At 41.8% G+C, this 13,064-nt stretch overlaps 1 protein-coding gene across 2 annotated transcripts; it reads right to left on the bottom strand.

Annotated features, from left to right (window-relative positions):
• Positions 1 to 4,560: 4,560 nt before the first annotated feature.
• LOC147608043 (protein NDL1-like) lies at positions 4,561 to 8,964 on the bottom strand. Of its 2 annotated transcripts, none has more exons than XM_086789617.1 (11): positions 8,165 to 8,964; positions 7,729 to 7,828; positions 7,556 to 7,653; positions 7,208 to 7,296; positions 7,023 to 7,083; positions 6,849 to 6,935; positions 6,691 to 6,768; positions 5,636 to 5,680; positions 5,457 to 5,512; positions 5,230 to 5,365; positions 4,561 to 5,078 (listed from the first exon to the last, which is right to left on the bottom strand). In XM_086789617.1, the coding sequence occupies exons 1-11, from the start codon at positions 8,222 to 8,224 to the stop codon at positions 4,839 to 4,841; spliced, it is 1,050 nt and encodes a 349-aa protein (XP_086645743.1). In that variant the 5' UTR covers positions 8,225 to 8,964; the 3' UTR covers positions 4,561 to 4,838. The 2 variants fall into 2 exon arrangements, with proteins under 2 accessions (XP_086645743.1, XP_086645742.1); XM_086789616.1 differs by having other exon boundaries at positions 8,033 to 8,915.
• Between the last annotated feature and the right edge of the window lie 4,100 nt (positions 8,965 to 13,064).

Raw genomic sequence — 13,064 nt, 5'->3', positions numbered from 1 at the left:
TGGACTCATCCACAATGAGCAATCATCTATTCACACATTTTGGACATGTCTCAAATTGTTTTGTTTGGCATCAGGGTCCGTCATTAATCACTCTAAAACAAGGATCATAACAATGTTGAAATAGAAACCACAATGGCAGTTAGTAAGGTCATCAAAGAAGGGAAAGTTTTTAAACTTCTTGGCATCCCGATGAGGCTCCCTACAATGATGCTCTTCTTCATCCCGATGAAAATAAAAGCTCAAGGCAGCCCTCTAGTTAAATCTATATGGTAAGCGTGGAACAGATGTAAGCCTAAACACAAACTGCATCACAAAATCAGGAAACATGTGCATATACTACACTTGGACTCCATATTGTTTTCCATGGCAATGGGAAATAATATCTCTAAAGACCTATACAAACATACCCATAAATTGCACAAAAAGGGTATCAGAACATGGGATGGTGTATGGTGTAGGAAAAATAGAATTAGAGGTCTGATTAGGACCTCAAAGTTAGCTACAGATTGTCCGAGGAAAACCTCCCTCAAATCCTTGACAGGGTTAAGTTATGGTCTAACGATAAATTGGCTTTGCTTCAACAACAGGTTCCTTTGACACACAAAGCTTTCTCTTGGAAGACCAAACACAATCTTCTACCAATCCCACCTCTTCCCCCCTCAAGGCCCTCCCCTTCACTGCAAACTCAATAGCATCTTTTGGTGGGACAGAAAACAATGGGGGTTCAAGTTTTCAAAAATTTGGTCGCCAGTGATCATTCCACCAAAGAAATCTCACATGCTCTACCTGATTATGCACAAAGCCGTGTGGACTAATGAGAGAGCACAACAAATAGGGTATGGAGATGGTCTTTCCCATAGATGCAAAAGAGAAGGAGAAACTATAGCTCATCTATTCATTGGGTGGCCCCTTAACAGAGAGGCATTCCAGTTCTTGAACCAATGTGTCTCTTCTATCCAGAACTGGGTTCTCACATGGCAGGAAATTTTCTTAGGTCAACAGATAAAATGCTCCGCGTAGAGCTATGGAATCTTATCCGAGCTGAATATCTGTGTTTGGATTCCTAGAAATAATTACATGTTTAAACATGCAAATACCAATTTGCTACATGGTCTCAGATGTGAGCTATATTTGCAAATGAAAGTACTGCACAAAGCATGCTTCAAGGTGTGTGAAGCTCTATATACAAAGAATGAAATGCTGCAAATAAGAAAGGCCAAAGAGGAGTTCCAAGAAAGGCTTAGCCAAATTCAGAAAGAGCATCTAGAACAAGATGGTCAAGTTGCAATAGAATACTTATGTATTCTTCTTCTTCTATACTCTTGGTTGCTTGTGTTTTATTGGATTTTTGTTTTTGTTTTTCAAGCCAGGGTCAAAGAGACGAGCATGCTCGTCTCTGAGACTCGAGCAGAGAAACGCTTTTGTCATTAGCTTCGTCGTCTTGGTCGTGAACGGTTTCGCTACTTTCTTAAGAAGGCATGACGTCGGAAGACCCAATAGCTAGGCACGACAGCGACCAAGAACTCCCGAAGGAGCCCAGGTACTGTGGGACTTACCGCTGTTAGGCTCACCCACTAAAAACTCTGCAAACCCGGCGAGTTTCCGGAGAGGAATTGCCCTACCCACAATGTGCTTTATTGGATTCTTGCATGCATGGTGGCTAGGTTTGAGTGTCGGCTTCTCCCTCTCATTAGCTTTTTCTCTACCCACCTCTTATGAGATAGAACCACAGCAAAGGCTCCTCTTTTTGCCTCCATCTAACCATAGAGAGCTCTTCCTTCACCCTTATATTCCATGGAAGCATTCCAAGGTGACAATGGAGAGAGAGGATGTTACAAACAAGCCAGCATACCCACAAGGGAAGTTGCATGTGTGGCTCTACGGAATGACACTTGTTTCGGGGCAAAGGCTAAGGTAAGCTCTCGATCTTAACATCAAGTTAAGGAAGTTTTTCCATTGATGTCCTAGGGATGCAAGGACTAGCAACATGCATACCCAAGCTTCCATATTGTTAAGGATATTGTGAGAAGCAAACTATATGTAAAAGTAAGATACTAAGGCGAGCATGGATAAGAAATAGTAAATTTTTCAATGGGGTATCTGACACCTTCTCTGAGATCCCTCTCCATAGGTCCAGTTGTTAAGAAAGGCTTTCCTCACAAGATGGGGAGGACATGACTGACATAAACATTGGCACTACAAGTTAAAGATTAGTCCTACTCATAAGATTACCCTCTTTACATAGAGTACCTCTCTCACTGAGTTTACTCCCATGACCTTCTTATTATGTGCCCACACATGGGCAATTCGCTCTGCTCTTTGTATGTGAACAACCGGCCATGATATGCCATATCTAGCCTTAGTAGAGGATAATATGACCATAAATTTGTAGTTTGTGTCATTATGTGATGTGAAATAAAGTGTAGGTGTGTTATGTTTTATAAAGGCAAGAATCTTTGCTTCGGTATGAAAAGCAAAGGAAGGTGAACAAAAGCTCTCTTAATGGTGACCATTTGATGAAGGCGCACTCTCTGAGGTCTAGCATGGGAGACTCAGGAAGGCAATATTCTTCTTGTACTTTCGTGGCAATTGCGTGAACCCACAAATGATTACGATGAAAACAGCTTGTGCTGCATGCTGTAAACGGTGAATGAAGTCATGCTGTAAATTGAATTCATTCAATTAGTCATGTCATGTGACAATTTGTAAGCATTCCCCTTGGCCTTACACTCACCCCACCTTCTTCCTCTGACCTTACACCAACCTTACGTCTCGTGGCTGGCTTGCTTGCTTGTTTGTCTTGATCGGTAGTTTCCATGTGATCAAAATTATCAAAATTCTACTCATTTCTTTGTGTGCCAATGCCCTCCTTTGTGGCATGTGCTCATATCTCAGTTAAGATGTGTGTACATCTAACTATCAAGAGGAACTACCTTTGGGGGGGCGGGGGGGTGAAGAGGATGCTAATGGGGGCAAAAAAGGACGCCAATGTATTTGTATAAACTAGGTGATTCCTTTAGGGTAAGTTTCCATGCCTTACAAAACTCACAATATGGGACCAAAATGCTCTTTTGTTATTAATTAATTACTTTCCATGCCATACAAAACTCACAATATTGGACCAAATTTTTGGTATTAATTAATTACTGAGAGTGCTTTTGGATTGTAGCTAAAGCCACTTATTGGCTTAGCTGTTTTATGGGTCCCCCATGGACTTTCCTCATGGGTCGTTGTAATTTCCTCCTCTTAATATATTCCTATTTCTACGGAGAAGAAAAAAAAGTTGTATTAATTAAATACGACATTAGTAACGTTTAATCAAAATACACCTACAATAAAAGTTATGAATATACACCTTTATAATACCTCCTATGTTGTGTGTATTTTTTTTTTAAGAAAAAAATGAACATTCCTATAATCTTTAAATGTTTAGTACTGCATGCATATCTCTGTCTCGTTTTGTGCAGAGTCCTCCTCTGCACGCCCTTCCATGGCCATGCAAAAGTACGAAGGAGAGTAAGGCTAAGAGAGAAAAGTAGATTGCATGCTGCAAGAAGAGTCGACCTGCAGATTAACTTTTTCACTCGAAGGTTCAAAAATCTTTAAATCGCAGGTTACCTAATGTCATGAATTTTTTATTTTCTACAAACGTTGGCCCCCCGCCAAATTAATTATATTATGGTTTTGGTCTAAAGTTGCGACTGCCATGGTTTTATTACCTTCTTTATCCGTAGTGTTTTTTTTTTCTTTAACGTGAGGTTTTATTCCTTTCTTAAGTCACACAGGGATTTCGAGGTTTTATTACCTTCTTGGTCAGAAATTTCACCAAGCTAAGTACCCACAAGAATAACAATTTTCTAAATATTGGTCACTTTTGAAGAAGTCTGTAAGATGGACCTCCACAATCAAGTTGATCGCTCGATCAATTGAAGTGAACTAAGGGTTGTAAGAGAGTCGCAAATGCAAAGCGTGTGTTTGAAAGGGACGCATCGCGTGTCATTGTAAGATTGCCGAAGCGGGTGGCAGAAGCAAGCCCGATGATGTTAGAATAATGACAACCTAGGCTATACGAATGGTTGCTTGCATGCCCACCTACACACACAAACACACCCTTACTATAAAGTGTCCCCAAAAGAACTTCAACTCGAGCCTCACCCTCCAATATGTCACTTAACATCTCTAATCTATGCATAGATGGGAGCAGCGTGCATTAGAACGTGAGGGTGCAAAAGTAGTGTTAAGCATAAGCACCAAGAGATCATTTCCATAATTAAACTACCCAATTACTGTCGTTAAAATATCGATAGTTTTATAAAGGCTGAATTTCTTGGAAATAATTACTATTTTCAACTCTATGAAGACCGAAGACTATTTAGTTAATATTTTCAACTCTATAAAGACTGAAGACTATTTAATATTTTCTGCAAGTTTCTTCGCAATTCTGATGGCTAACAAGGAGCTTGGATAAAGCCAAGACCCGAGGGATATATGCAAAACATTTACAAGGGTGAAAATCCAACTCTATCTTTCAAAATTAGGGACACATTAGACAAGCATCCATTCAAAGAAAACCTGCCATAGAGGATTTCAATCCAATTATTATCCTTGAATACAAAAATGATGTTATTATATGCAATCCCTACAAGATAGCCTTTTTTCTTGTGCCCATTATTTTGGCTTTCATCTGTTGTCCCTTGACTGTATCACATTACACCGCAATTCTATACAGTCTCTTCCACAAGTTACAAAAACGGGACAAAATTTTGTGACCAAGGTGATGATTTAGAGGGGGAGGATTCCTACTTCATAATATAACGTTGCTTTTATTGGCAATAAATTTAGGATTCTTCATCGACAGCCACTCGGGTCTTGATTGGCTTCAACTTGAGACCAAGACTTTCAGGGGAAAGAAGCTCGGGTGAAATGCAAGGGGGACTCAGTGGACTAGTTGGTGATGACATGCTGTGGTTTGAATAGTGGACAGGCCTATAGAAACCATAGCCCATCAGGAAATATTCCATGGGAATCAACATCGAATGGGGTTGTTCCTCTGTCACAAGAGACCCACAAGCCTGCACCTGCAGTGCACCCCACAAAACTAGTAAGAATGATAAACAACATATGGAATCAGAGCTTCTACTCCACCCACAATACTTAATGATGTGGGCAATAATTCACAGGAAGCCAAATATGGCCAACTTGACAGTTCGGAGAGTCCCGAAGCTTTACCTCAACCAAGGCACTAGACCGTCGATCCAATTCTTTGCTCATATGGACAGCCTCCTCATAGAAGGGAGAGTGTTCTCCAGCAAACATCAGGATGCGACAATTCAGCTTTTTCAAGCAGTTGGTAAGATCTTTCCTCCTGTTAAGGGCAAGCAGCTGGAAAGTAAGGTCACAGCTCATCAACAAATGGCTTTGCAATTCTTGAAGTTGACACAAAAACGAAGACTCACTGATGAATAGCCTGCAGAAATCGTGTGACATTCACACTTTGTCGTTCATCCAATAACTGCCAAACAACCAAAGGATGTAAAATAAACCAACACCTATAATACAGTGGCTTCGGAAAGCCTTCCTCAATTTTCCGATGTAATACAAGAGTGTTGTTCGTAAAAGGACAGTAAAAGCTCACCCTTCTGCAAGCCCGCACAATGTCTGAATCAGAGTTTAGCAAATCCTGCAATAGCACCGCAATGAATCAAGCCAGTAGCATTTTGGTTCAACTTTCAATGACAATCCAAGCTAAAGGCATTTCACTTCAACATTTAACGACAATCCAAAGCTCTTTCAGGGGCTGATGTCCCACGAGAACTAAACAACATTGACGAGTACACTAGAGAAACTCAGGGCCAATATAGTGACACAATTTTAAGCTATGAGACTTTTTACATGTCACAAATTCCCCTGTATGTCCAGATGGACACGCGAACATGGGCATGATGGCCTCATCACAAAGAGAGCACGCCTGGACAAGGCTACAGCTGCATCTATTGGTGCATTTGCATCCAACACTGGGACCACCCTTTCTACCATGCTAACCAAGGTAACCCAGATATACAACCCAAGACTTGCATTGGCAACATTGAACATGAAAGTGGTTGAGAGGAGTCTGCCTCTAGATTCGCAGTTTGACATATCATTGCAGCATTGGACATGGAATATGAATGGGAGGGCAGCTCTATATTGGCAGTTTGACATGTCATTTCGCCAAGGGCAAGATATGGAATGTGGTTGAGCCCTCTGGCCTCCATAATGGGAGTTTGACATGTCAATTCATCAAGGGTATTGGACATAGAATGTGGTTGAGAGAGGCGGGTCTCAGAATGTGGTTGAGAGAGGCGGGTCTCTGTGTTAGCAGTTGTGACTTGGCGTTCAGAAAAAGGGCAGTGGACACTGACTCAGGAATTTGCCTCAACATTGACAATTCCACACGTAATTACAGCAAGTGCACAGAGGGTATTTGAGTGGGGTCTGCACCTCTAATGCCAATCGATAAATCACATTCATTAATTTAATTGATCCCTCTACACTAAATAGTTTAGAAGTATGAAAGAAATACAATAGGCACATGTTGCAGAAGCAGAATGACTGTAAGAAGAAATACTACCAGCCTTCACAAACAAGTCAAATGATTGAAGTCTTATACACATCTTTGGGATGTGCCTTGAAATTTTGAATCCAAGTTACCTGGCTGAAATATCGCCCAAGAAGAGTTTCCTTGACCATGTTGCACATCCCATAAAAGTATAAAAGGTTCACCATCAACTGTGACCAGATCCTACACAATTCAGGGCAAGTTCCGGAAAAGACATGGGCAATGGTATTTGCAAGAAATAAACTCTAACCTTGTTAAAGAACCATTCAGACCAGCTTGGTGCTCGGCAAAGGGGAGAAATCAAAATCAAGCCAAGAACTCTCTCCCTGTGTTTCATCTGTATGGAGAGCAAAACAGATTCAACCTACGTTGGAGAATAATCATCATTGTCAAAACTAGCAGAGTGTACATTACAGATGCTTACAGCAAAAAGCGTGAGGATGTATGCCCCAGCCATGACACCCATACAAATGGCATCCTGCAAGCTGTTTCAGGACGAGTGCATTGGCCTATTTAGTTAGGCAGTTCACATGGAAAAAAAGCACCAGAGGAGCTATGAAAATTTCTGCAGCAATTCGAGAAGACCAGCAATGTTAAGAGGGATTTTACCCGAAGTAATCAAGAACTTCACCAACTTGATTGGCTAAGTCATCAGGGCTTAAGTTAGGCTGACCAGAAGTTAAAGCTGCAGCCCCCAGCTATACACAACAGAAATCCGTACTGAGCAGTGTTCTTAATAATTGGAACATTAACAGAAGTATTGAAGCCCCTGAGGGTCTTTTGGAGGCCATAGCACTGAGCAGTGTTCTTAATAATTGGAAAATTAACAGAAGTATTGAAGCCCAGGGTCTTTTGGAGGCCATAGCATTAAAGCAACATGCACGTTGAAATGTGAGAAAAGTTACGTGCATATTGAAATGTGAGACTACAAGCATCCAACATACGTAAGAAGAATACCTCATGGCCAGGAGCATCTATGTGATAGATGCAAAAATTATGGAACAGGAGGGATGCTGCTTCAGGACAGAAGAATAACCCTTGGAAACACGACATATCTGCACAAGGAGGCATAGACAACATGAATATAAAAGCTAAGAATGATTCCCACAAGCTATTGTCGGATTTCTCACAATTCAAGGCAATGTCGGGATAAGTTACGAGGGCTGGCTTCCTCTGATCTCCGCAGACAAACACTGAAAGAGGACCAAAGCTGGTCTTCACAACATATTCCTGCAGAATATCAAGATAAGAGAAACACCGCAGTCATTAACTGGCTGAGAGAAACAATTCGTCGACAATTGAACCGCTCTGAGCAAAACTGCAATCACTCAGCAAGGAGAAAGCCTCGTCGTGTCATGCCTAGAAAAGGCAATCACGATCGACGAACACATGAGGGATAAATGGCGACAGAAGAACCACAGAAGTTCACGTTACCTCGTCGTGCCTGGCAAACTCGTGGACAGCGAGAAGGTCGGGAAGAAAAATGCGATCAAATCGTGTATAACAACGAACACATTGTCGAACAAGACGGCTACACATCGACAGATGAAAGGAAGGTGCACGTACCTGTCCACCCCAGGGTATTGTCTCTGCGTCTAAGGCGATTGCTATGTGCGGCTCCGACATCGTGAAGAAGAAACTGCTTCAAGCGAGAGCCACAGCCGCAGGATAATCAGGAGAAAAGGATTCCCGCCATGGCGAAGAAGAAGCTGCTCCGAGCCACCGTGCTGCAAAACCTAAAAAACTTGCAGAAGAAGGTGCTTGAAGAGAGCCGGGATGATCAGAAGAATAAGCATTTTGACATAGCCACCAGCCTGTGAAACCCTAGAGCCCGCAGAAGGAAACCATTAAGATCGCACGGCTGCGCGAAAATTTAGCTGGAGATGATGAGGCCCTTAAGGTTCAAGCCTCAAGGCGCCCCAGTACACCTGCCACGCTTGACACCATCCGTTTTCTGAAGAGCGGCATTGAGGGAAAGGCGGGCAGCGGCAGAATTCGTATTTGGCGACGGCGATGGCGATGGTGAAGAGAAGGAAGGGCTGTAAAAGATGATTTACGCCTGCATTGATGGCCGCTTGCGCGGAGTGTGTTTACTCGCGAGTGGAGTGGTGGCCTGCCTGGCACACAGGATTCTCTGTGCGGCAAACCCTAGGAAAAGCTGTGAAACCTGTTAATAGCTGGCTATGGCGCCACATTGCTGTAACTGCACACACAGGAAGGGTGTGTGGCTGGCATTGCCAGAGCGAGACTGCAGAGAGAGAGAGAGAGAGAGAATCTGAGAGTTGGGAAGAAGGTGAAGGGCATTGAATGGCCGTGCGCGTCCAAATGTAGCGGGAAAGCCGCCAAACTTGGGGATGGCTCCCTCTGTCAAAAAGCTGCTCTTCCGTGTTTATAAGGCTCCACGTAGGCGGGCTACACCGACAGAGTACTGCACAGAGTTCTGTCTATGACGTGTTATGTACATGACGTGTCTGGCTAATGCAGGACCTATATTGCCACCTCTGCTGAAAGAGTCTCACGTGTCTTTGTACACGTCATTCCAAAAATATGCCATGTCACATTTTTATATTTTGCCCTGTATGACAAGTCAGCTTAGTGCATGACGTGTCTTGCCATGCAACGTCACGTCGTCTCGTTATGACGTTTATAATGCCACGTCACGTCATTTCATGTCGACGTCCCATTGCCATGCGTGACACGTCTCCACGTCAGCTCAGAAATGTCACGTCTCCACGTCATTTTGTTATGACGTGTCAACCATATTTTGATGACCTATGGCTGGAAAAAAATGCTTTTTTTCAACCCTTAAAATTAAAGGCAATGAGTAGGCTTAACTGGAATTTAGACTCGAAAATCACTAGAAATCGTACAAATGAAGATGTGTAAATTTCAACCTTTACAATTTAAGGCAACATAACCGAGATTTCTAAATTGGGTTATGTAATCGCCATGTCAGCTCAACTGGCATGACGTGTCGTGCCATTCAATGTCACGATTCATTATAATGCCACGTCACGTAAAACTCTTGTCCACGTCTCTGCTTTAACGTGTCACACCCAGACCTTGCTGAGCTGTCCGTCGGGCTTGTCTCATAGCCAGGTCACATCAAAACCAGTCACTCAGCCGCCTGTTTCGAGTGGCACGTCGGAGCCGAGCCTTGCGGCGCAGCCATGGAAGTGGAAGCCATTTTTTTTTGACCAGCCACGCTGGCAGCAGAAAAAACATCTGCGGTTGACATTTTAGCCCGCTGCCCGTAAACCCTCATACTCTACAGCTGTGTTGGGGCCACTGCTGGACGGGCGCCCACACGGATGCCCGCCCGCCTCCGCCGCCGCGACGACGCAAAGGCCAGCAGCGTGTGAACTTCGAGAAGATGTGCAGTGTGTATTTGCGCATCACGATGGCTGGGTACCCAGGTTGGCCTCCCATTTCTTTCAAGTCTGTCCAGTACCGTATGTCCTGTTCACGGTACGTCTATATAGGGGGCCTAACAACAACTGATTATTGCGCTTTCTAATAATTTTTCGGTGCTGGCCCAAATGGAACACTATACATCAAATCATGTGACAAGTTGCAAGTCGTGGCCCACCACACCATTAAGCATTTCCCTTTGGCCAATATACTCTCATTTAGATTTGTAGCTCGTAACCCTACCTTCTCCGCCTGACCTTACACCAACCTTACGTCTGGCTTTGCTTGCTTGTCTTGTTTGGTAGTAGCTGTATATGTTTTCATATGACCAAAATTCTACTCATTCCTTTGGGCAACTTTCGGGAAAAGATAGGTTCTACTTAACCTAGCACTTCTTCAAATTTGTAGGAGGAGGAGAGGCATCCTCTTCAAAAATTTCGAGTTTCAATTTTATTTTGCAAAATTTATAGAGAAATGCCTTTTCAAAATGGTCAATTTCCTCTTCAAATTACAATGAGAAGGTTTTCAATCCGGCTCAATAAAATGTATCTCCCAAACACTGCCATGGGGCCTCGGCCCATGACAGGGAGACAAAATCAACTTGTGCTCGTGCTCGTATCTTAGTATAGGTGTGTGTATTATTAGTGTTCGAAAAAGAAAAGTATTTTCCCAAAAAGTTGAAAATTTTCATGTAAAAATTGTGAGATTAATTATAAAGGAAATTTTTGAAATCAGAAGGTTTTTGTTCTATAACTTCTCAAAATCTGGAAGTATTTGTACCTTCAAGTTTTATATTTGAAGGTATTTTTCAAAATACGCACGTGCAAACTACAGTAAACTCGGGTGTTTTTCGAACATTGGCACTCTGTAAATCCCTAGATGTTCATCTAATTAACATGAGGTGCCTACCTTTTTTGTTTTTTTTTATGGGAGGTTGGGGGGTTAAAGAGAGATATGGAAAAAAGAGAGAGAGGGGAGGGGGGGGATGCTAACATATTTACATTAACTCAAGGGTAAACATTGCATATTGATAGGGTGTACCTTTACGAAGGCCTTCCAAAGTGGTAATCCACTAGTGTTCCTAAACTCTAAGTATATGCTTGCACCAGCCACACTCCATCACTCTCCATCAACCAAAGTATGTTTGTTTTGTGATGTGTCTCAATTTACGAGAAAGAATAATCAAATGTTTCAAGGAAGTTTTCAAACAATTGATCATTGCTTTGGCATCATCATCAATGAAGGTTAAGCTTTACAACATGACAACAAATATTTAGGCAAGAGCAACACGACAACATTTTATAAAAATATCAAATTACAATATGGAAACTTAGAATTGATGTTTGGAAAGAACATTGAGTAGACCTACTAAAGTGATGAATTGGGGACTCCGTCAAAAACAGAGAAAGAATAATCAAATGTTTCAAGGAAGTTTTCAAACAATTGATCATCGCTTTGGCATCATCATCAATGAAGGTTAAGCTTTACAACATGAGAACAAATATTTAGGCAAGAGCAACACGACAACATTTTATAAAAATATCAAATTACAATATGGAAACTTAGAATTGATGTTTGGAAAGAACATTGAGTAGACCTACTAAAGTGATGAATTGGGGACTCCGTCAAAAACAATATATATTACAGATTTTATTTTCATTATTTAGTAGGTGTAAGGAGAATATAATCTTCAAAGTGGTAATGTCAAAAACAATATATATTACAGATTTTATTTTCATTATTTAGTAGGTGTAAGGAGACTATAATCTTCAAAGTGGTAATGTGAACATTAGCATGTATGGTTCAACAGTCAACGGCAACGAGTGTTGGGCATGTGTAAAAGCCATGGGAAAGGAGAGAGACAGAGACAGAGAGAGAGAGAGAGAGAGAGAGAGAGAGAGAGAGAGTTGCATATTAAAATTGTGTTTTTTTTCATTCTCTCACCATTTTTGTTTTGTTTTGGCAAGTTGTTTGCAAGCTAACGATGGACAGGTAGCAACTCCTCGGAAGTAAGTTGCCTGGCATTGGTGGAATGTTTTCGTTTGTGTTTGGGGTTGTTGTATTAGATTGCCATTTGTGGGGTTGTGTTTGGGGTTGTTGTATTAGATTGCCGTTTGTGGATGATGTCTACTAGAGAGAGGAGAGAGGTTGGAGGTGGTGCTATTAGAGAGAGGGGATCGGTGACTGTTTATGTCCCCTTTTGTTCACGGTGTCCGCCTCTCTGTTGTGGGTCCGGTTGGTCTGTGTGCGAACAAGGGCTGCGGGTTCGGTTGGTTTGTGTGCGAACAGTAATAATGTTGTGGGTTAAGGTTGCCAATATGTCATGTTTCTAAAGCAATACTTTTCTCTAAAGTTTTAGTATTCTGAAATGGTTTTAGTTTTTTGAAATGATTTAGTTATGTGAATGGCTAGTGTGTGTGTGTGTGTGTGTGTGTGTGTGTGTGTGTGTGAGAGAGAGAGAGAGAGAGAGAGAGAGCAGCCTTTTATTGTTTTTTAAAGACCCTTTAATATGAATAGTTAGTGAATAGTTTGTGTGTGTGTGTGTGTGTGTGTGTGTGTGTGTTGGTTGAGAGTTTTTTAAAATGTTTTGTTAATTTGAAATTGTGTGCGTGTGTGTGTGTGTGTGTGTGTGAGAGAGAGAGAGAGAGAGTGCAACCTTTTATTGTTTTTTAAAGACACTTTAATATGAATAGTTAGTGATGAATAGTTTGTGTGTGTGTATGTGTGCGTTGGTTGAGAGTTTTTTTTTATGTTAAAAGTTTATTAAAATGTTTTATTAATTTGAAATAGCGCACGCACGTACGTGTGTGTGTGTGTGTGTGTGTGTGTGTGAGAGAGAGAGAGAGAGAGAGAGAGAGAGAGAGTGTGTATGGGTGTGTGCATGTGTGTGTGTGTGGGGGTGGGTGTGTGTGAGATTTTTTTAAAATGTTAACTTTTTTTAAAAATGTTTTATTAATACACACACACACACACACTTTGAAACATGTGTGTGTGTGTGTGTGTGTGTGTGTGTGTGTGTGTGTGTGTGTGAGAGAGAGAGAGAGAGAGAGAGAGA

Source organism: Cibotium barometz, chromosome 54 (genome assembly GCF_041138505.1).
Source record: "Cibotium barometz isolate CiBa-2024 chromosome 54, ASM4113850v1, whole genome shotgun sequence".
Classification (NCBI taxonomy): Eukaryota; Viridiplantae; Streptophyta; class Polypodiopsida; order Cyatheales; family Cibotiaceae; genus Cibotium; species Cibotium barometz.
The sequence above is the reverse complement of the archived record's forward strand: the minus strand, read 5'-3'. Positions and strand labels throughout refer to the sequence as shown.

Bases quoted from the DNA above. Each gene is read 5' to 3' on its own strand.
- LOC147608043 (XM_086789616.1), bottom strand. From the start codon at position 8,224: ATGTCGGAGCCGCACATAGCAATCGCCTTAGACGCAGAGACAATACCC. The intron at 7,829-8,032 runs GTAACGTGAACT...GATATTCTGCAG, and splicing joins AGTTTGCCAGGCACGACGAG to GAATATGTTGTGAAGACCAG. The intron at 6,936-7,022 runs GTAAGCATCTGT...CTCTCCATACAG, and splicing joins ACATCCTCACGCTTTTTGCT to ATGAAACACAGGGAGAGAGT.